General features: G+C 43.9%; 1 protein-coding gene across 1 annotated transcript in view; it reads left to right on the forward strand.

The window, feature by feature from the left end:
* Positions 1-403: 403 nt before the first annotated feature.
* The window catches only part of igbp1 (immunoglobulin (CD79A) binding protein 1), a 35895-nt gene continuing 12800 nt past the window's right edge, over positions 404-23498 (forward strand). The window contains exons 1-5 of the mRNA XM_085999797.1: positions 404-725; positions 3587-3898; positions 6017-6212; positions 10976-11046; positions 22026-22138. Of these exons, the coding sequence (XP_085855923.1) occupies positions 478-725; positions 3587-3898; positions 6017-6212; positions 10976-11046; positions 22026-22138 (940 nt within the window). The 5' untranslated portion in view covers positions 404-477. The remainder of the gene's footprint in view (positions 726-3586; positions 3899-6016; positions 6213-10975; positions 11047-22025; positions 22139-23498) is intronic.

A 23498-nucleotide genomic window follows, 5' to 3' on the forward strand; every position in this document is an offset into this window, starting at 1 on the left:
TGGAATAAGTTATGGGCAGCAGAGTTTTGGATGGGCTGCAGTGTATGGAGAATGGAGGATGAAAGGCTGTCCAGGAAGGCATTGGAATAATCGAGTTTGGAGATGAAAGTCCTGGATGAGGGTTTTATCAACAGATGGGCTGAGGTAGCAGTGGGAATGGACGATGTTATAAAGGTGGAAGTAGGTCGTCTTTGTGATGGAGATGATATGGGAGTCAGAAGCTCTGCTCGGGTTGAATAAGATGCTGAGGTTGCAAACAATCTGGCTCAGCATGAGATAGTAACCAGGCAGGAGGAAGGAGTCAGTGGTGACAATACACCCACCAAGTATTATGTGAAAGTGGCTCCGGGTGGCGCTGCAGCTGCTCAAGGGGGCTGGACTCTTGCGAATACAGTCCTCCCACCGCCGGGCGGCGCTCCGGCGGCCGCCGATTTCCCGCTGACGCATTGGCAGTGGAAGGCTTCGGTCTCCCGGGTGATGGCGGCGGCCGGGGGAGTGACAGAGCAGGCGAGCGAGGCGGAGGTGGAGGCGACGTGCTCCCAGACACAGCCATGCTCCAAGTCGCCAAAACTCTCCGACATCTTCGAGAGCGGCTGGAAGCTGCACGAGGAGACGGAGTGCAGCAGCGAGCCGTCCAACTCGGAGAGCTTCCAACGCAGAGTGCGGCGGGGGCTGGAGCTGTTGGAGCAGGCCACCCGGATGGTCAACCAGCTGGACCTCTTCAGGTAGCCGGCCACTGGGCGAGGGCTGGGGCTGGGGCAGCCTGAGCCCGCAATCTGTGTTCAATTCGGCTTACTCAGGCAGTACTTATAATTCAAATAAATAGCATTATTCCCCTGTTAAATGGGCGGAACGCTAGTGGTTATGTTGCAGGGCTAGTAATCCAGACTAATAACCTGGAGATAGCAAAATACTGCGGACGCTGGAAATCCGAAATAACAACAGAAAATGCTGGAAAAACTCAGCAGGCCAGGCAACATCCGTGGAGAGAAAATAGAGTCAACGCTTCGGGTCAAACCCAAAGATGTGTGGGTTAGGTTGATTGGCCATGATAAAAAAAATTGGCCCTTAGTGTTAGGGGGATTAAATACGTGGGGTTACGGGGATAGGGCTTGGGTGGGATGGCTGTCGGTGTAGGGACCAGGTGCTAGGGTTTGGATGATCAGCCATGATCTCGTTGAATGGCGGAGCAGGCTCGAAGGGCCGAATGGCCGCCTCCTGCTCCTATCTTCTATGTTTCTATGTAATAATCTGGAGACGTGAGTTCAGATCCCACCGCGGCAGCTGGGGAATTTAAATTCAGTTAATGAAATCAATCGCGATTTTAAAAAGCTAGTATCAGTAATTGTCGTAAAAACCCATTTGGTTCACTAATGTTCTTTAGGGAAGGAAATCTGCTGCCCTTACCCAGTCTGGCCTATATGTGACTTTAGACCCACAGCAGTGTGAGTGACTCTTAACTGCCCTCTGAAATGGCCTAGTAAGCCACTCAGTTGACCTATCAAACCGCTACAAAGAAGTCTTCAACAGCACCGCCCAAACCTGTGACCCCCTACCACTTAGAAGGACAAGGACAGCAGGTGCATGGGAACACCATCACCTCCCAAGTTCCCCTCCAAGTCACACACCATTCTGACTTGTAAGTATATTGTCGTTGCTGGGTCAAAATCCTGGATACTCACTGTGGGAGTACCTTCACCACACGGACTGCAGCAGTTCAAGAAGGTGGCTCACCAGCACCTTCTCGAGGGCAATTAAGGATGGGCAATAAATGTTAGCCTTGCCTGCGACGCCTGCATCCCATGAACAAATTTTTTTAAATGTTTTAAATATAGATCATTTTGCTCATTTCTCCCTACTTTGTCCTCTCCTTAATGCACTGGCCATGGTCCCACCAGCTATGGTAGCTTACTAGCATGTTGTCTGGTGATGAAAGACAATGGTTTACTTTCTTTTGTTTTATAAAGATGATTATCTGCCACTTCGTGTCAGCCATGGCTCAGTGGGTAGCACTCTTCGCCTCTAAGTCAGAAGGCTGTGGGTTCAAATTCCACTCCAGGGACATGAGCACAAAAATCTAGGCTGACGCTCCAGTGCAGTACTGAGGGAGTGTTGCACTGTCGGAGGTGCTGTCTTTCGAATGAGATGTTAATCCGAGGCCCTGTCTGCCCCCTCAGGTGGACGTAAAAGATCCCATGACGCTATTTCAAAGACGAGCAGGGGGAGTTATCCCAGGTGTCCTGGCCAATATTTATCCTTCAATCAACATCACTAAAAACAGATTATCTGGTCATTATCACATTACTGTTTGTGGGAGTTTGCTGTGCTCAAATTGGTTGCTGTGTTTCCTACATTACACTAGTGACTACACTTCAAACTGTACTTCATTGGCTGTAAAGCACTTTGGGATGTCCTGAGGTTGTGAAAGGCACTAAGTAAATGTAAGTCTTTCTTTACTTATCAGCCCAAGTGTGAATGTTAGCCAGGTCCTGCTGTAAGATGGCATGAGCTGCTTTGTTATCAGAGGAGTTATGACTGCAGCTGAACAATACAATCAGCAGTGAACATCCCCACTTCTGATCTTATGTCAGACTCTTCTACAATCTGCATTGAACCAGGCTTGGTCTCCTGGCTTGATGGTGATCAATGTTTGAAGACTGTATCAGACATGAGGTTAGAGATTGTTGTGGTATATAGTTGAGCTGCTGATGGCCCACAGTGCTTTGTGGATGCTCAATTTTGTGCTGCTGATCTGTCCTTAATCTATCTCACTTGGCATAGTGGTAGTGCCCCACTACATGATGGAGGATGGTGACTTTGTCTTCACAAGAATTACATGGTGGTCACTTCTCCCAGTACTATTGTGGATTGATGTGTCTGTTACAGGAAGGTTAGTGACGATGCGATCAAGTAGATTAGTTTCTCATCTTGCTTCCCTCACCACCTGACGTAAGGCAAGGCCAGGCCAGTCTGGCAGCTGTGTCATTCAGGACATGGCCAACTCAGTCAGTGTTGGTACTACGAGGCACTCTTGCTGATAGACTTTGAAGTCCCCCACCCAGAGTCCATTCTGTGCCCTTGCTTCCCTCAGACCTTGCTCTGTGATGTTTGACACACAGAAGTACTGATTCATTCGTAGGGGGGATGGTTTAGGTGGTAATCTGCAGAAGGTTTACATGATACAGTTTGACCTGAATCCATGTGGTCCAGAGTCAATGTTGAGGACTCCCAGGGCTGTTCCCACCCAATTGCATGTCATGGTGCCCCCACCTCTGGTCGGTCTATTTTGCCAGTGGAGCAGGACATACGCAGAGGTATTGGCTGTTGGGTATAATACTTTGAGTATGACTGTGTCAGACTAATCTCCGGGACAACTTCGGCATCAACCTGAAACGTTAACTCTGTTTCTCTCTCTGTACAGATGCTGCCTGACTGGCTGAGTATTTCCAGCATTTTCTGTTTTTATTTCAGATTTCCAGCATCCGCAGTATTTTACTTTTGTTGTAGTGTTGACTCGATATGAAAATTGAGAGTTTTTGTATAATATTTTGAATTTTTTTTTAGATTAGTTTTTGTTGTATTACAGTCGAAATGAAGAGCTGGAAGAAATCGCCACCGCAGACATTAAGTACCTGTTGCTGCCTGTGTTACTGGGAGCTCTCACAATGAAACTAGGGAATTCTGCGAAGCGGCTGGAGCATGTACAGAAGGCCCAAGTCTATTACATGGACTTCTTAAAGCGCTGCAAAGATTATAATGTTATGACATTTGAATTCCCTCAAACAGTGGAGAATAACGAAGAAAGTAACAAGGCAAGTGTTGTTCCCAGTAGTCCTGCAGTCTACAGTCAGTCCAGTTTAGTCTCCATGGCAACTAAAAGACTGGCTAAAATTGAAAGGTACCAGTTTCATACATCTTTTTGTGCTGATCGGAATAACATTGGAACACATGAGTGGCTGTGGCCTTAAGGCAACTTGTCATAGAGTCATTACGGCACAGAAGGAGGCCATTTGGCCCGTCGCGTCCATGCCGGCTCTCTGTAGAGCAATCCAGTCAGTCCCATTCCCCCACTCTATCCCCGTAGCCCTGCAAGTTTATTTCCCTCAAGTGCCTATCCAATTTCCTTTTGAAATCATTGATCGTCTCCGTTTCCACCACCCTCGTCGACAGCGAGTTCCAGGTCATTACCACTCACTGCGTAAAAGGTTCTTCCTCATATCCCCCCTGTATTTCTTGCCCAAAACCTTAATTCTGTGTCTCCTAGTCCTTGTACCATCAACTAGTGGGAACAGCCTTTCTCTGTCTACCTTATCCAAACCCATCATAATTTTGTACACCTCTATCAAATCTCCCCTCAACCTCCTTTGCTCCAAGGAGAACAACCCCAGCTTCTCCAACCTGTCCTTGTAGCTAAAATCCCTCATTCCCAGAACCATTCTGGTATATCTCCTTTGCACCCTCTCAAGGACCTTCACATCCTTCCTAAAGTATGGTGACCAGAACTGGACGCAATACTCTAGTTGTGGCCTAACCAGAGCTTTATAAAGGTTCAGCATAACTTCCCTGCTTTTGGACTCAATACCTCTATTTATGAAGCCCAAGATCCCATATGCTTTGCTAACTACTCTCTCAAAAAATATGTCCTGCCACCTTCAAAGATCTATGCACATAAACCCCCAAGTCCCTCTGTCCCTGCTCGCTCTTTAGAACTGTGCTATTAAGTCTATATTGCCTCTCCCTATCTCTTCTGCCAAAATGCATCACCTCACACATCTCTGTATTAAATTCCATCTGCCACTTGTCTGCCCATTCTGCTAGCCTATCTATGTCCTGTTGCAGTCAATTGGTATTCTCCTCATTGTTTGCCACACCTCCAAGTTTGGTATCATCGGCAGATTTTGAAATTTTACTCTGTATTCCAATATCCAAGTCATTTATATACATCAAAAAAAGCAGTGGCCCCAGCACTGACCCTTGGGGAACACCACTGTCTACCATCCTCCAGTCTGAAAAACAACCATTTACCACAACTCGCTGTTTTCTGTCCTTAAGCCAATTTCTTTTCCAAGCTGACATTGGCCCTCCTATTCCATGAGCCCCAATTTTGTTAACCAGCCTTTTATGTGGTACTTTGTCAAACTCTTTCTTAAAATCCATATAGACAACATCCACTGCATTCCCCTCATCAACTTTCTCTGTTACTTCATCAAAAAATTCAATTAGATTAGTCAAACATGATCTGCCTTTTACAAATCTGTGCTGCCTCCTTAATTAACTTAAACCTCTCTAAGTGTCTGTTAATTTTTTCCCTGATTATTGTTTCTAAAACCTTACCCACCACTGATGTTCAACTGACTGGCCTGTAGATACTAGGGTTGTCCTTGCACCCTTTCTTGAACAAGTGTGTCACATTTGCCACTTTCCAATCCTCTGCTGCCTCCCCCACATCTAGGGAAGATTATGGCAAGCCCTTCCACTATCTCCACCCCCACATCACTCAGCAACCTGGGATGCAAGCCATCCGGACCAGGCGACTTATCCATTCTAAGCATACCCTGCCTTTCCAGTACATCCTGTCTCAGTTCTCACCCCATCCATTACCTCTACCATCTCCGCTTCTACCGATATTTTGTCAGCATCCTCTTAGTAAACACAGATACAAAGTACTCATTAAGTATTCTAGCCTTGCCCTGCGCCTCTAAACATATTATCACCTTCTTTGTCCCTAATAGGCCCCACCCTGCCCCTTACTGCCCACTTACTATTTGCATGCCGGTAGAAGATGTTTAGGTTCCCTTTTATGTTAACTGCCATTCTATTCTCATATTCTCTCTTTGCCAGTCTTATTTTCCTCTTCACTTCCCCTCTCAACTTACTGTATTTTGGCCTGGTTCTCACTTGAAGAATTCACCTGACATGCATCATACACCCTCTTTTTTTGTTTCATCATATTCTCTATCTCCTTGTGTAGCAATACTTGAAAGATATTTTTGTTTTTATAACTCATTCCAACCAGGTATAATCTGAAGAAAGAAACTGAAGCCAAATTGAAGGAGATTAAATCGATTATCTGCAGCGGAAAGGCAGATGATGAGCAGACAAGAAAATTTTATCTACTGCATTTGCAACGGTGGATAAACACAAGTCTGGAAGAGATTGAGAGTATAGACCAAGAAATTCAAATTTTAAAAAGAATGGAGGGAACAAAACGGGTATGTGGTTTATTTTAAGCTCTGCATTTTGTGCACTTCAAGATGAGGGATGACTGTAGGAAAACTTTCTGTCTGAAATATCAGATTTTAAGACTCTTATGACTTTGGTGCTTTTTTCATGGTCTTCCAATAGCTGTCCTTGAAAGGAAGTTGATCTGGAGCTCAACCTGGTATCATGTACAGGAAACTTTGTGCTATCCGGCACCGACGGGACCGAGCTGTTGCCGTCCCATCAAAACTGCCGGACAAACCAGCGCTAATGTTGAAACATACGGAGATTTTGAACTCCGTATCTGGCAACAAACCCTGTTGCTTAGCAACAGCTTCTAAACAGTCGGCCGTACCTTGCAAGCGTCTCTGTAGCTTAGCAACAGCTTCAGCGAGACCTTGCAGAGCCTGACTGGTGGGAAAAAAAAGCAACGAAAAGTAAAAAAACCTAACGAAACGGCTCCTGATTTTTGCCAGTGGCTCGAGCATTCCGGACAGTTAACCTCCGGATAAACCAAAGTTTCCTGTAGTTAACTGTAACTCATAGGCATCTAATCCTCCAATTTGGCTACTGGTTTGGTTACAAATTTTCCTGTTCTTTTGAAGTGGTGGTTACAAGTTCTCAACTATTTTTTTTTTCCCCCAACCCCAATAGTGGTTAGCACTGTTGCCTCACAGCGCCAGGGACCCGGGTTCGAATCCGGCGCTCGGGTGACTGTCTGTGTGGAGTTTGCACATTCTCCCTGTGTTTGCGTGGGTTTTCTCTGGGTGCTCCGGTTTCCTCCCACAGTCCAAAGATGTGCAGGTTAGGTTGATTGGCTATGATAAATTGACCCTTAGTGTTAGGGGGATTAAAATATGTGGGGTTACGGGGATAGGGTGGGATATGTGTTGGTGTAGGGGTTACGGGGATCGGGTGGGATATGTGTCGGTGCAGGCTCGATGGGCCGAAATGGCCTCTATCTGCATTGTGGGGTTTCTGTGATTCTGTGAACTTCTTCACATCCAGTAGCACTCCATCGATGGCTTAGCATCAGTATTTTTCTTTCTTTTCTCCCTTCTCGTCTGGTTATCTCATACATCACTTACAGCTTAAAAAGGCAAGTAGCCTGCTCCCAGGATTCCATGATCATCACTCGGATCTGGCTGCCAGGGCGAATGCAAAATGGGCCAGGGATAACTGTCCCATAATGTAACATCTACTCAGTGCTTCACGGTGACATAGCTGAGATTGGGAAATTAGTGAAGTGAGCCCGTTTGATGGTGCACTGCCACAAATGTCACAAGGTGTCAGCAAAGCATAATGGTGGATTTGAAAGTTTTATACTATGTCTACTTGAACTGCGAAAGAACCTAACAATACATTTACAGATTGCATTCTTACAAACTTAGATCTTGTCTGGAGCGAGCATTTTCAACTACATTACAATAGAGTGAAGTACTAGTGGTGGCAGGTCTGTAACTGGTTGTGGGAGCAATTTGAGTACATTGAGGCGTAATATAATCAAAAGATTTTACAGCACAGAAGTACAGCTCATCACACCTATGTCCGCTCGCTGACAGAGCCGACCTCTGCCTTTTCCCCATAGCCTTTTAAATATTTATTTTTCAAGTATTTACCAATTATTTTTCAAGTATTTACCAATTCCCTTTTAAAAGCTATCATAGATATTGCTTCTCCCAGTGTTTCTGGGAGGACATTCATTCCATGTCCTCCTAACTGTATAGAAAAAAAAGAGTGTCTTTGCCCTTCATTCTTGGTAATGAGCTTAAATTTATGCCATCTAGTTACTGACTCGTTGACCAGTGAAAATAATTATTATCTTTTCAAACCCCTTTGTAATTTTGTTCTGGTTTTTCTGGGCTTTCCTCATAACTAAAGCCTCCCATCCCTGGCATGATGGTGAATCGCTATTGCACTCTCTCCATGGCCTTGGCATCCTTAAAGTAGACCACCCAAAACTGACCACAATATTCTACCTACAGCCTAACCAATGATTTATATAGGTTTAGTATTACCTCTTTGCCTTTATATTCCATACCACTAATTATAAAACCTGAGATATCTTGTCTTTTACAGTTTTATCAACTTGTCCTCCCACTAAAGTGCCTTTTTTTTCTATAATGCATTAGTGCCTGTGTGTTAAAACATGCCTAATGATAATATGGGCCTCCCAATACTACTACTAAGGCTCCTAGTAGTGTCTGCAGGAAAAAACTGTTAACTTTGAAAACTAATATTTCACTGTACACAACCTAAGCATAAGAAATAGGAACAGGAGTAGGCCATTTGGCCCCTCAAGCCTGCTCCGCCATTCAATAACATCATGGCTGATCTACCTCAACTCCACATTTCTGCATTATCCCCATATCCCTTGATTCCCTTAATATCCAAAAATCTATTGATCTCTGTCTTGAATATACTCAAAGACTGAGCCTCCACAGCCCTCTGGGGTAGAGAATTCCAAAGATTCACCACCCTCTGAGTGAAGAAATTTCTCCTCATCTCAGTCCTAAGTGGCTGACCCCTTATTCTGAGACTCTGACCCCTGGTTCTAGCCTCCCCAGCCAGGGGAAACATCCTCCCTGCATCTACCCTGTCAAGCCCTGTAAGAATTTTGTATGTTTCAATGAGATCACCTCTCAGTCTTCTAAACTCTAGAGAATATAGGCCTAGTCTACTCAATCTCTCCTCATAGGACAATCCCCCCCATCCCAGGAATCAGTCTGGTAAACCTGCATTGCACTCCCTCTATGGCAAATATATCCTTCCTTAGGCAAGGAGACGAAAACTGTACACAATACTCCAGGTGTGGTCTCACCAGGGCCCTATATAATTGCAGTAAGACGTCTTTACTCTTATACTCAAATCCTCTTGTAATAAAGGCCAACATACCATTTGCTTTCCTAATTGCTTGCTGTACCTGCATGTTAACTTTCAGTGATCCGTGTACAAGGACACCCAGGTCCCTCTGAACCCCAACATTTGCCCATCTCCCATCATTTAAAAAATACTCTGCTTTTCTATTTTTTCTACCAAAGTGGATAACTTCACATTTCTCCACTTTATATTCCATTTGCCATGTTCTTGCTCACTCACTTAACTTGTCTATATCCCCTTGAAGCCTCCTTGCATCCTCCTCACAACTTACATTCCCACCCAGCTTTGTATCATCAGCAAACTTGGATATATTACATTTGGTCCCCTCATCCAAATCATTGATATAGATTGTGAATAGCTGAGGCCCAAGCACTGATCCTTGAGGTACCCCACTAGTTACAGCCTGCCAACCCAAAAATGACCTGTTTATTCCTACTCTGTTTTCTGTCCATTAACCCACATTTACTTTCGCTAATCTTTTGCTTTTTACATACTTGTAGAAGCTTTTACAGTCTGTTTTTATGTCACTCAGTAGTTTACTCTCATATTCTATTTTCCCTTTCTTTATCAATTTCTTGGTCCTCCTTTGTTGAATTCTAAAATCCTCCCAATCCTCGGGCTTACTACACTTTTTGACAACATTATAAGCCTCTTTGATCTAACACTATCTTTAACTTCTCTTAGTCACGGTTGGACCACTTTCCCTTTGGGATTTTTATGCCTTTAAAGGAATGTATATTTGTTGTAAATTATGTATTAATTCTTTAAATGCTAGCCATTGCTTCTCTACCGTCATACCTTTTAATGTAATTTCCCAATCCACCTTGGCCAACTCACCCCTCATACCTACTTAGTTTGCTTTGTTTATATTTAAGACCCTAGCTTCAGATTTTACTAAATCACTATAAAATTCTATCATATTATGGCCCCTTTACTACAAGGTTATTATAATTAATTATTAATTAACCCTGTCACATTGCACAGTACTAGATCTAAAATAGCTGAAGTAACATATTAGCCACATAGGTATAATTTGCTTCCTCTACCACAGTAGAAATTTAGGCATAGGATAGATTTACTTTAACAACCAAGCATTAATTGAGAGCCACTGGCTCGCTCTATGAAAATTAACCGTAGAATCCTGTCACTCGGACCTACAGCTACCTGTGCTTATATTTTATTCTACTGCTTTTTGCCTGGCACGGACTGGAGCTGGGCATCTTTATGAATTTTCAAATCTGTGTGAAAGAATGGTAGATTTGGAACAGACTCAGATCACATTTCTTTGCAAAAAGGAAGACTCCAGGGCAAGGCCCTACCGTGATCATAATGACTTTTTTTTTTGAATTTGTATAATTTTGTGTCTTTGTTTTAGAAAACAAAGTACATTGTAATGCTGGCCACCCAATCTGAACTGCCATTTTCGTGCCTTTTCCAAAATTATTCACTGAAAGGTGCCATTTGAGTGCTGACTTGTAGCCTCCCACCACTTAAAGCCACCGACCCCATTTCTTTTAGTGCAGCGAGAGCAAGTACTTGGAAAGCAAGCACTGTACGATCACACTTCATCACCCGGCCTTGGACGTAGCCAGCGTACGTTTTAAAGGAGTAGTATAAAATAGATTCATTGCCGGGCTTAAACTTTTTTGGATGCATTCTTGATCTTTAATAAAATGTAAACCAGACATTTAAAGCTGTAATTGCAACATGTTGGAGTTTCGTGAGTATTTTTAACGCACACACAATTTCTTATTTTAATGTTATAACCTAGTACAGATGTGAGCTTGAACATTTGAAATGACTTTGGATTTGAGATTTACTTAGGTCGAATTTTCAGTAAATATCACTATGTAGACAAAGCCAGTGTGACGGTCATTTTTCCCCCCTTTTTCAGCCCCAGGCTACTCGACCACAAAGACCTCCAATGCAACCTTTTATCCTTACTCGAGATGCAGTCCAAGCCAAGTAAGTGCTAAACAAAAATGCTATTGAAAATCCTCTGTCTATACTAAAGTCTGTTGAAAGACCTGCAGTTTGGTGAACAGTACCTCTTTCTTTTCTATGTCCCCACGACTTTTCTCCAGCAGCTGCACTGTTCCACAGCTCTAGTGTCTCTCCTTTACCTCAGCAAAGTAGCCATTCTTCATGTACGATTATCAACTGATCATAAGGTTTATTTGGAGAGGAGGACATCAGTGTCCAACTCAATCCTGTCCTCATTTGACATTCACATGCATGCACTGAATTTTGTATTTTGTTTGTTCAGGCTGGGTCAAGTGAAATGTTTAAATGAGTTTTATTATGGCTAAATCTGTATGAACACATGTTATCAGACACAATGAAAACCCATCACTTGATTCTGTAATCTCAAAATTTTCTGACGACCCAAAATTAGGGTTTTGAAAACAGGAGGACTGTTTATATTAAAAAAAAAATACATAAGCAGGTTAGCGGAATGTGCAGACAGATGGCAGATATAATTTAATGTGGATATAAGTGTGAGGTAATACATTTTGGGAGGAAAAACAAGGAATGGGAATATGCACTCAATAGAAAGATACTGAAATGTGTGGATATACAGAGAGACTAGGGTTTAAATACATACAGGAAACTCTCGATTTACTGGCACCTAAATAACAGGAAATCTCTGTTAACCGGCAAAATTCAGGAGTAGGTTCAGGTAAGTTTTACTTCATATTAATGGCCTGTTCCTGGATCTGTGGCTGGGTTCCTGCACCTGTTGCTAAGCAACAGGGATGCTTGGATCTTGTGGTCGGGTTCCTGCACCTGTTGCTAAGCAACAGGGACGCTTGGATCTTGTGGTCGGAGTTCCTGCACCTGTTGCTAAGCAACAGGGACGCTTGGATCTGTTGCTGTGTACGGAGCTCTGTACCTTTTACTATACCTCTCTGTAATCCGGACTTTTTGATAAACCGGCACCACGGCGGTCCCATTGGTGCCAGATAAAAAAGAGTTTCCTGTAATTTGCTGAAAGTGCAAATGCAGCTAAATAAAGGTGTAAAAAAGGCCAGTGGCATTTTGGATTTTTTTTTAAATGGGGCATAGGGTGCAAGAGCATTCTACTGTAGAGTAAAGACATAATCCTAAATTTGTACAAAGAGTTGGTTAGGCCACAATTGGAGTACTGTGTGCAGTTTTCGGTACTCCATTATAAAAAGAACATTGAAGCCATACAGAGCATATGTACCAGGATGATGCCAGGAATGGGAAACTATAAAGAGAGACTTGAGATACTGGGACTCTTTCCTTCAGAGCAGAGGTGGCTAAGGGAAGATTTAATAGATTTTTTTAAATTTATTGAAAGTTTTGATAGCGTAAATTGGGAAATACCACTTCCTCTAATTTTAGCAGGGAGACAGAGGAAAGGGAAACAAGGATAGAAGCAAAAGAAAGGAAGGAGAAAAGCAAAAGTGGCAGTCAGAGAAATCAAGGGTTTAAATCAAACATGGCCACGGTAAATAATAATTCTGAAAGGTCTAAGAGTGTTTAAAAAAACAAGCCTGAAGGCTTTGTGTCTTAATGTGAGGAGCATTCGTAATAAGGTGGATGAATTAGCTGCGCAAATAGATGTAAACGGATGATATGATTGGGATTACGGAAACATGGCTCCAGGGTGACCAAGGCTGGGAATTCAACATACAGGGGTATTCAATATTCAGGAAAGACAGGCAAAAAGGAAAAGGAGGTGGGGTAGCATTGCTGGTTAAAGAGGAGATTAACACAATAGTAAGGAAGGATATTAGCTCTGATGATGTGGAATCTGTATGGGTAGAGCTGAGAAATACCAAGGGGCAGAAAACGTTAGTGGGAGTTGTATACAGACCCCCCAAACAGTAATGCGGAGGTTGGGGATGGCATTAAACGGGAAATTAGAGACGCGTGCAATAAGAGCACAGCAGTTATCATGGGTGACTTTAATCTACATATAGATTGGGCTAACCAAATTAGTAACTACTGTGGAGGAGGAATTCCTGGAGTGTATACGGGATGGTTTCCTGGACCAATATGTCGAGGAACCAACTAGCGATCAGGCCATCTTAGACTGGGTATTATGTAATGAGAAACGATTAATTAGCAATCTTGTTGTGTGAGGCCCCTTGGGGCAGAGCAATCATAATATGATAGAATTCTTCATTTAAGATGGAGAGTTAAGTATTTGACTCGGAGACTAGGGTCCTGAATTTAAATAAAGGAAACTACGATGGTATGAGGCGCGAGTTGGCTAGGATGGATTGGGGAATGTTACTTAAAGGGTTGACGGTGAATAGGCAATGGCAAACATTTAAAGATCGCATGGATGAACTACAGAATTTGTTCATCCCTGTTTGGCATAAAAATAAAACGAAAAAGGTGACTCAACCGTGGCTAACAAGGGAAATTAGGGATAGCATAAGATCCAAGGAGAGGACATATAAATTGGCCAGAAAAAGCAGTAAACCTGAGGATTGGGAGCAGTTTAGGATTCAGCAAAAGAGGACAAAGGGATTAGTTAAGAGGGGGAAAATAGAGTATGAGAGTAAGCTTTCAGGGAACATAAAAACTGACTGTAAAAGCTTCTATAGATATGTGAAGGGAAAAAGATTGGTGAAGTCAAGTGTAGGTCCCTTGCAGTCAGAATCAGGGGAATTTATAATGGGTAACAAAGACATGGCAGACCAATTCAATACATACTTTGGTTCTGTCTTCACAAAGGAGGACACAAATAACCTCCCAGAGATGTCGGGGAACATAGGGTCTAATGAGAGGGAGGAACTGAATGAAATCAGTATTTGTAGGAAAATGGTGTTAGGGAAATTGACGGGATAAAAGGCCGATAAATCCCCAGGGCCTGATAATCGACATCCCAGGGTACTTAAGGAAGTGGCCCTAGAAATAGTAGATGCATTGCTGGCCATCTTCCAAAATTCTATAGACTCTGGAACAGTTCCCATGGATTGGAGGGTAACTAATGTAACCCCACTATTCAAAAAAGGTGGTAGACAGAAAACGGGGAATTGACTGGTAAGCCTGACATCGGTAGTGGGGAAAATGCTCGAGTCCATTATAAAAGATGTAATAGCAGAGCACTTGGAAAACGGTGACGGGATCAGACAAAGTCAACATGGATTTACAAAAGGTAAATCGTGCTTGACTAATCTACTGGAATTTTTTGAGGATGTAACTGGTAGAATAGATAAGGGAAAACCAATGGATGTGGTGCATTTGGACTTTCAGAAGGCTTTCAATAAAGTCCCGCATAAGAGATTAGCGTGTAAAGTTAAAGCACAAGGGATTGGGGGCAAGGTACTGACTTGGATAGAGAACTGGTTGGCAGACAGGAAGCAAAGAGTTGGAATAAATGGGCCTTTTCTGAGTGGCAGGCAGTGGCTAGTAGGGTACCGCAGGGATCGGTGCTAGGACCCCAGCTATTCACAATATATATTAATGATCTAGACGAGGGAACTAGATGTAATATCTCCAAGTTTGCAGACGACACAAAGCTGGGTGGGCGTGTGTGCTGTGAGGAGGATGTTGTGAAATTCCAGTATGATTTGGACAGGTTGGGTGATATGGCATATACAGTATAATGTGGATAAATGCGAGGTTATCCACTTTGGTGGCAAAAACAGGAAGGCAGATTATTACCTGAACGGCAATAGATTGGGAGAAGGGGAAGTGCAACGAGAACTGGGTGTCCTTGTGCAGCAGTCGCTGAAGGTAAGCATGCAGGTGCAGCAGGCGGTTAAGAAGGCAAATGGTATGTTGGCCTTCGTAGCGAGAGGATTCGAGTACAGGAACAAGGATGTCTTGCTGCAGTTGTACAGGGCCTTGGTGAGACCACACCTTGAGTATTGTGTGCAGTTTTGGTCACCTTATCTGAGGAAGGATGTTCTTGCCATGGAGGGAGTGCAGCGAAGATTCACCAGACTGATACCTGGGATGGCAGGAATGACGTATGAGGAGAGATTGGGTCGATTGGGCTTATACTCGCTGGAGTTTAGAAAAATGAGAGGGGATCTTATTGAAACTTATAAAATTCTAACAGGACTAGACAGACTAGATGCAGGAAGGATGTTCCCGATGGTGGGGAAGTCCAGAACCAGGGGTCACAGTCTAAAGATAAGGGGTAAGCCATTTAGGACAGAGATGAGGAGGAATTTCTTCACCCAGAGAGTGGTAAACCTGTGGAATTCTCTACCGCAGGAGGCAGTTGAGGCCAATTCATTAAATATATTCAAGAAGGAGTTAGATATATTTCTTAAGGCTCAAGGGATATGGGGAGAAGGCAGGGACAGGGTACTGAGTTTGGATGATCAGCCATGATCTCATTGAATGGCGGAGCAGGCTCGAGGGCCCGAATGGCCAACTCCTGCTCCTGTCTTCTATGTCTCTAGCAGTCAGTGACGAGTCATCAACTAAGAGTGAAGAGACAAAGGTTAGAACTTTCTATATGCAAGGGGTTGTTGGAACACTGAAAGTTTGACTTTCTGGTAATTTCATTTTTTTTTAATCGTTCATGAGATCTGGCCGTCGCTGGCATGGCCAGCATTTATTGCCCATCCTTAATTGCCCTTGAGAAGGTGGTGGTGAGCCGCCGCCTTGAACCGCCGCAGTCCATGTGGTGAAGGTACTCCCACAGTGCTGTTTGGGAGGGAGGTCCAGGATTTTGACCCAGCAACGAAGAAGGAACGGCAATATACTTTCAAGTCAGGATGTTGTGTGACTTGGAGGGGAACTTGGAGGTGGTGGTGTTCCCATGCATCTGCTACCCTTGTCCTTCTAGGTGGTACAGGTCGTGGGTTTGGGAGGTGCTGCCGAAGGAGCCTTGGTGAGTTGCTGCAGTGCATCTTGTAGATGGTACACACTGCAGCCACGGTACACCAGTGGTGGAGGGAGTGAATGTTTAAGGTGGTGGATGGGGTGCCAATCAAGCAGGCTGCTTTGTCCTGGATGGTGTCGAGCTTCTTGAGTGTTGTTGGAGCTGCACTTATCCAGGCAAGTGGAGAGTATTCCATCACACTCCTTACTTGTGCCTTGTAGATGGTGGAGAGGCTTTGGGGAGTCAGGAGGTGAGACACTCGCTGCAGAATACCTAGCCTCTGACCTCCTCTTGTTGCCACAGTATTTATGTGGCTGTTCCAGTTAAGTTTCTGGTCAATGGTGACCCCCCAGGATGTTGATGCTAAGGGATTCAGCAGTGGTAATGCTATTGAATGTCATGGGGAGGTGGTTAGACTCTCATTTATTGGAGACTAGCTGGGGGGGCCCGGCGTTGCCAGGGCAGTTTAGAGGGCCACGCGGTTGACGGCCGGCCGCTGCCGCTCCCCCGCTCTGTGTCTTGGGCCGCGCGGTTGACGGCCGGCCGCTGCCGCTCCCCTGCTCTGTGTCTCGGGCCGAGCGGTTGTGAGGCCCGGCCCGAGTGACCCCAACTCACCTCCCGCTCCGGCGGGCCGACGCAGCTGCCCCGCTCGCTGTTGAGGAAAAGCAGGGGGAAAAACGGTGGCGAAGTTTCGGGAGGCTGCAGGATTAGGTCCCGCCCGTGACGCACTGATTGGTCAACCATCAGGTCACTGAACTGTAGGATTGGTCAACTATCACGTCACTCAAAGCTAATGAGCGGTAGGATTGGTCAACCGCTAATGAGCGGAATTTTGAATGTTTTTTGTATACTGGCCGAACAATTTTTGTCTGACCAAAAAGTAAATACACCTATGACACTCCCCTGATCATCAGCTTTCTTTTGATATAACATATGTGTAGGTACGCTCTATAACTTTTGAGTTTATAGCGGACAGACAGACAGACGGACAGACATACTGCTTTATATATATACTAGCTGGAGAGCCCGGCGTTGCCAGGGCTGTTTTGGGGCAGGCGGTTTAAATCGAGTGCCAGGCTTTGGGGCCCTGTCTGTGTCCCTTTGTGAATCTGGTGCTGGGCAACATTTTAAATCGAGTGGCAGGCTTTAGGGCCCTGTCTGTGTCCCTGTCTGTCTACCTTTTAAAAGCTTGAAAAATGAAAGTGAAAGTACTTATAAAACGTTTTTGGTAAATCTTATGTTATTTTTAAAAGAGATACTAACTTTCAAAGTAGTTTTAGCTGGAAGCTGAAGTCATTTGAGCTGGAAGCTGAAGTCAGAGCTGGTAGTGAAACAATGGCTGGCACATCCCCGAGATGAAAACGAATAGTCCCGCCCACACACACACCGATTGGCCAACCATCAGGGGACCGTACTATAGGATTGGTCAATCGTGATGGAACAGGATTGGTGGAACCTTGATGTCAGTCAATCAATGCTAGCAGATAATGAGTTTAATTTTGAAGGTTTTTTGCATAAGGCGCGAACAATTTTCGCCCGACCGAAAAGTAAATACGCTTAAAACCGTACTGGAAGCGTAAGCTTTCTTTGGAGTTAACGCGCGCGTAGGTACGCCCTGTAACTTTCGAGCGCATAGCCCGACAGACGCACAAGCGATGACAGACAGAATGACAGAAGTACCGCTTTATATATATAGATATAGATAGTAATTGCCTGGCACTTGTGTGGCGTGAATGTTACCTGCCACTTATCAGCCCAAGCCTGAATGTCATCCAGATCTTGTTGCATGCGGGCATGGACTCCTTCATTATCTGAGGAGTTGCGAATGGCACTGAACACTCTGCAGTCATCAGCGAACATCCCCATTTTTGACCTTATGATGGAGGGAAGGTCATTGATGAGCAGTTGAAGATGGATGGGGCAAGGACACTGCCCTGAGGAACTCCTACAGTGATGTGATGATTGACCACCCACCACCACAACCATATAAGATAACATAAGACATAAGAAATAGGAGCAGGAGTAGGCCATTTGGCCCCTCGAGCCTGCTCCGCCATTGAATAAGATCATGGCTGATCTGGTCTTGGCCTTAACTCCTTTCCTGCCCGCTCCCCATAACCCTTGACTCCCTTATCGTCCAAAAATCTGTCTATCTCCACTTTAAATATATTCAATGACCCAGCCTCCACAGCTCTCTGGGGTAGAGAATTCCAAAGATTCACAACCCTCTGAGACAAAATTCCTCCTCATCTCCGTTTTAAATGGGCGACCCCTTATTCTGAAACTATGCCCCCCAGTTCTAGATTCCCCCCCCCCCCCCCCAACGAGGGGAAACATCCTATCTGCATCCTCCCTGTCGAGCCCCCTCAGAATCTTATACATTTCAATAAGATCACCTCTCATTCTTCTAAACTCCAATGAGTATAGGCCCAACCTGCTCATCCTTTCTTCATAAGACAACCCCTTCATCTCAGGAATCAACCTAGTGAATCTTCTCTGGACTGCCTTCAATGCAAGTATATCCCTCCTCAAATAAGGAGACCAAAACTGTACGCAGTACTCCAGGTTTGGTCTCGCCAGTGCCCTGTACAATTGCAGCAAGACTTCCCTACTTTTATACTCCATCACCCTTGCAATAAAGGCTAACATTCCATTTGCCTTCTTAATTACTTGCTGTACCTGCATGCCAACTTTTTGTGTTTCATGTACAAGGACCCCCAGATCCCTCTGTGCTGCAGCATTTTGTAGTCTCTCCATTTAAATAATAATTTGCTTTTTTATTTTTCCTACCAAAGTGGATAACCTCACATTTTCCCACATTATACTCCATCTGCCAAATTTCTGCCCACTCACTTAACCTATCTATATCCCTTTCCAGATTCTTTGTGTCCTCTTCACAACTTGCTTTCCCAACTATCTTTGTATCATCAGCAAATTTGGCTACATTACACTCGGTTCCTTCATCCAAGTCATTAATATAGATTGTAAACAGTTGAGGTCCCAGCACTGATCCTTGTGGCACCCCACTAGTTACAGTTTGCCAACCTGAAAATGACCCATTTATCCTGACTCTCTGTTTCCTATTAGCCAATCTTCTATCCATGCTAATATATTACCCCCAACCCCATGAGCTCTTATCTTATGCAGTAACCTTTTATGTGGCACCTTATCGAATGCCTTCTGGAAATCTAAATACACTACATCTACTGGATCCCCTTTATCCACCCTGCTCGTTACATCGTCAAAGAACTCTAGCAAATTTGTCAAACATGATTTCCCTTTGATAAAACCATGCTGACTCTGCTTGACTGTATTATAATTTTCTAAATGTCCTGCTACTACTTCCTTAATAATGAACTCCAGCATTTTCCCAGTGACCAATGTTAGGCTAACTGGACTATAGTTTCCTGCTTTCTGTTTTCCTCCTTTCTTGAATAGGGGTGTTACATTTGCGGTTTTCCAATCCGCTGGGACCTCTCCAGAATCCAGGAATTTTGGTAGATTATAACTAATGCATCCATTGTCTCTGCAGCCACTTCTTTTAAGACCCTAGGATGCAGGCCATCAGGTCCAGGGGACTTGTCCACCTTTAGTCCCATAAGTTTGCCTAGTACTTTTTTCTCTAGTGATAGTGATTGTTTTAAGTTCCTCCCTCCCTATAGCCCCTTGATTATCTACTATTATTGGGATGCTTTTATTCTCTTCTAACCGTGAAGACCGATACAAAATATTTGTTCAAAGTCTCTGCCATTTCCCTGCTTCCCATTATTAATTCTCATCTCATCTTCTAAGGGACCAACATTTACTTCAGTTACTCTCTTCCTTTTTATATACCTGTAGAAGCTCTTGCTGTCTGTTTTTATATTTCTTGCTAGTTTACTCTCAATCTATCTTCTCTCTCATTTTTTAGTCGTCCTTTTCTGGTTTCTAAAAATTTCCCAATCCTCTGGCCTACCACTAATCTTAGCATCATTGTATGCCTTTGTTTTCAATTTGGTACCATCTTTAACTTCCTTAGTTAGCCACGGATGGTTCATTCTTCTCTTAGAGTCTTTCTCACTGGAAAATATATTTGCTGAGAGTTATGAAATATCTCCTTAAATATCTGCCACTGCTTATCTACCATCTCGCCCTTTAACCTATTTTCCCAGTCCAGTTTAGTCAACTGTCTTCATACCTTTGTAATTGCCTTTATTTAAGTTCAGGACACTAGTTTGAGACCCAAGTTTCTCACCCTCAAACCGAATTTGAAATTCTAAAATGCTATGATCACTCTTTCCTAGAGGATCCTTACTATGAGATCATTAATTAATCCTATCTCATTACACATTACCAGATTTAAAATAGCCTGCTCCCTGGTTGGTTCCACAACGTATTGTTCTAAGAAACCATTCCGAATGCACCTTTGCCAATTTGATTTGTCCAATCTATATGAAGATTAAAATCACCCGTGATTATTGCAGTACCTTTCTTACAAGCCTCCATTATTTCTTGATTTATACTCTCCTACAGTGTAGCTACTGTTAGGGGGCCTATAGACTACTCCCACCAGTGACTTCTTTCCCTTACTATTTCTTATCTCCATCCAAACTGATGCTACATCTTGATCTTCTGAGCCACTATCATTTCTTACCACTGCACTGATCTCATCCTTTATTGACAGAGCTACCCCACCTCCTTTCCCTTTCTGCCTATCCTTCCAAAATGTCAAATAACCCTGAATATTCAGTTCCCAGCCTTGGTCACCTTGCAACCACGTCTCTGTAATGGCTATCAGATCATATCCACTTACAGGAGACTGGTTTATACGGAGGTTGTATGTCCGGAAACCTCGATCTACCGGCAAAAATCAGGAGCCGTTTTGTTAGTTTTTTTTTCAAGTCTGGCTCTGGAAAGTCTCCCTGAAGCTGTTGCTAAGCTACAGAGACGCTTCCAAGGTACGGGCCGACTGTTTAGAAGCTGTTGCTAAGTGTTTATTGTCAGATACGGAGATGAAAACCTCCGTATGCTTCAACATTAACGCTGGTATGTCCGGCAGTTTTGATAGATCGGCAACAGCTCGGTCCCGTCGGTGCCGGATATAACAAAGTTTCCTGTATTTCTATTTGTGCTGTCAACTCATCTATCTTGTTACGAATGCTGCGTACATTCAGCTAAAAAGAGCTTTTAATTTTGTCTTTTTACCATTTTTCCCTACTCTGACTCTACTTTCTGATGCACTCTTATGTTTATAAGCTCTGTCCCTTCCTGTCACACACTGGTTATCAACACCCCTATCGCTACCCTGCACTATTGCCTTCTCCTTTCTCTTTGGCTTTTTACATTTCCCCTCACCTGAACCTCCCCCCCCCCCCCCAACTATTTAGTTTAAAGCCCTATCTACAGCCCTAGTTATTCGATTCACCAGGACACTGGTCCCAGCATGGTTCAAGTGAAGCCCATCCCAATGGAACAACTCCCTGTATCCGTAGTACTGGTGCCAGTACCCCATTTCTCCCACATCAATCTTTGAGCCACGCATCCATCTCTCTGATCTTATTTATCCTATGCCAATTTGCTCATGGCTCGGGTAGTAATCCAGAGATTATTACCTTTGTGGTTCTGCTTTTTAATTTAGTCCCTAGTTGCCTCAGCAGAACCTCTTTCTTTGTCCTACCTATGTCGTTGGTACCTACGTGGACCATAACAACTGGATCTTTTCCCCTCCCATTCCAAGTTCCTCTCCAGCCCAGAGATGTCCTTAACCCTGGCACCGGGCAGGCAACACAGCCTTAGGAACTCACGCTCTTGGCTGCAGAGAAGTGTCTATCCCCCTAACTATACTGTCCCCTACCAATATACCTATTGTCTTGAACAGAACTATCACTAATGGTAAGACTGTGTATATTGGCTACTTTGTAAATCACATGGTACCCAATTCTTCTTTGCTTTTCATATTGTTTCTCAGTAATGCTCAAGTAGATATAGTATGCTGCAGCATATTGGTATTGGGCACTGCAAAAAATGCACTTAAAATGACTTGTGCACTTAATTGCAATTCCAGTTGAAGCAGAATAGACAATGTAATTTTACATTTTTGAACAGTTGTGCTATTTATAAATATTATAATGTGATCTGTTTCTAGGGTGTTTGGTCCTGGTTACCCAAGTCTTCCTACTATGACTGTTGATGATTGGTACGAGCAGCATAAGAAACGGGGTGCTCTGCCTGATCAGGGAATTCCAAGAAGCCATCCAGGTAGGAGCAGTGCCTCTATGTGTGCTGATACTGATTCATCCTATCCATTCCTTTTTACAGATCCATATCTTTTGGTGCAACATGTTTGCTAAAATGTTAGCTGTTGACTTTACTGACTATCCATGATTGGCCTAAAATAGTGTTGAATTCTAAATGTTCAACATGGAGCAATGATTCTATGTAATTTCCCCTGTATTAATGCTGCAGTTTTTACACTGTTATAAAAGTATGGGTCTTCATTGTGGGAGGGTGCAGGGAGAACATTTTTCCACATTAATCAGTAAGAACAAAGTAAACTTGAAAACAAATTTGAGTGGAAAAAACTGGCCTCAAAATGTTACCACAGTTAACAGCATTCAAATGTTATGGTTAAGATTCTCAGCTACTAAGGATGTATCACTGGATCCTATTTGTGGAATAAATGTATTAGCCAAGGTGTGCAGTGGAAAGTGGTGGTCTTCAATAATAGTCATGCTTTTCACATTTGATTTTTCTCTCTCGTGTTCTATCTGTTATAGAAACAATACATCTAGGCCTGGAGATTCCGCTCGATTGCATTGGCTTTTTCGGCGCAGTTCCCCCGATATCGGCGCAAATGATCGCGACATTTTAAGCATAAATTACATTCCGTGCAAATTGAGTTTCCATGACCTTCTGGATTAGTTTTTAAAAACCTGTGGTAAAAGCAGGCCCTGCCCACAAAACTGGCCACGTCCCCAGGGTGAATTAATCACCATTAGGAGTTTCTGCTAATTGTACTCGTTTGCAGGCCTTCGAGGAGGCTTTAAAAATTAAGCTGGATCTTTTGGGTGTAAGGACACTGATAGGTACGTTTTGAATTATATATTTTTTAATTTACCAAGGAACTGACTACTGTACCCTAATCCATCGCAGGTGGTGGATTGACACTGTGATTTTAAAGTGTGTGTGTGTGTGTGTGTGTGTGTGTGTGTGTGTGTGTGTGTGTGTGTGTGTGTGTGTGTGTGTGTGTGTGTGTGTGTGTGTGTGTCCGCGCTTAACTCAAAATTTATAGAGCGTACCTACACATATGTTATATCAAAAGAAAGCTTATGATTAGGGGAGTGTCATAGGCGTATTTACTTGTTGGAAAAACCATCAAAAAACGGTAAAAATCCGCTCATTAGCGTTGAGTGACGTGATGGTTGACCAATCCTATGGGGGAGCGGGATGGTAAGGAGGGGATGGCGTCCTGGAGTCTCTCTGGCAGGCACTACTCCGAGCCCCCTGCGTGGTTGGGAAAACCGGAGCCGGGCTTCCCTCGGTCCGCCCGGGCGTCGCGGGGCCGACGCGGTTGAGACCGCGGGAAGGGGTAGGACTCGGAGCCCGGCCATGGTGACCC

The sequence above is a fragment of the Somniosus microcephalus genome, chromosome 1 (genome assembly GCF_052327205.1).
Source record: "Somniosus microcephalus isolate GS21.2 chromosome 1, FLI_Smic_1.0, whole genome shotgun sequence".
Lineage (NCBI taxonomy): Eukaryota > Metazoa > Chordata > Chondrichthyes > Squaliformes > Somniosidae > Somniosus > Somniosus microcephalus.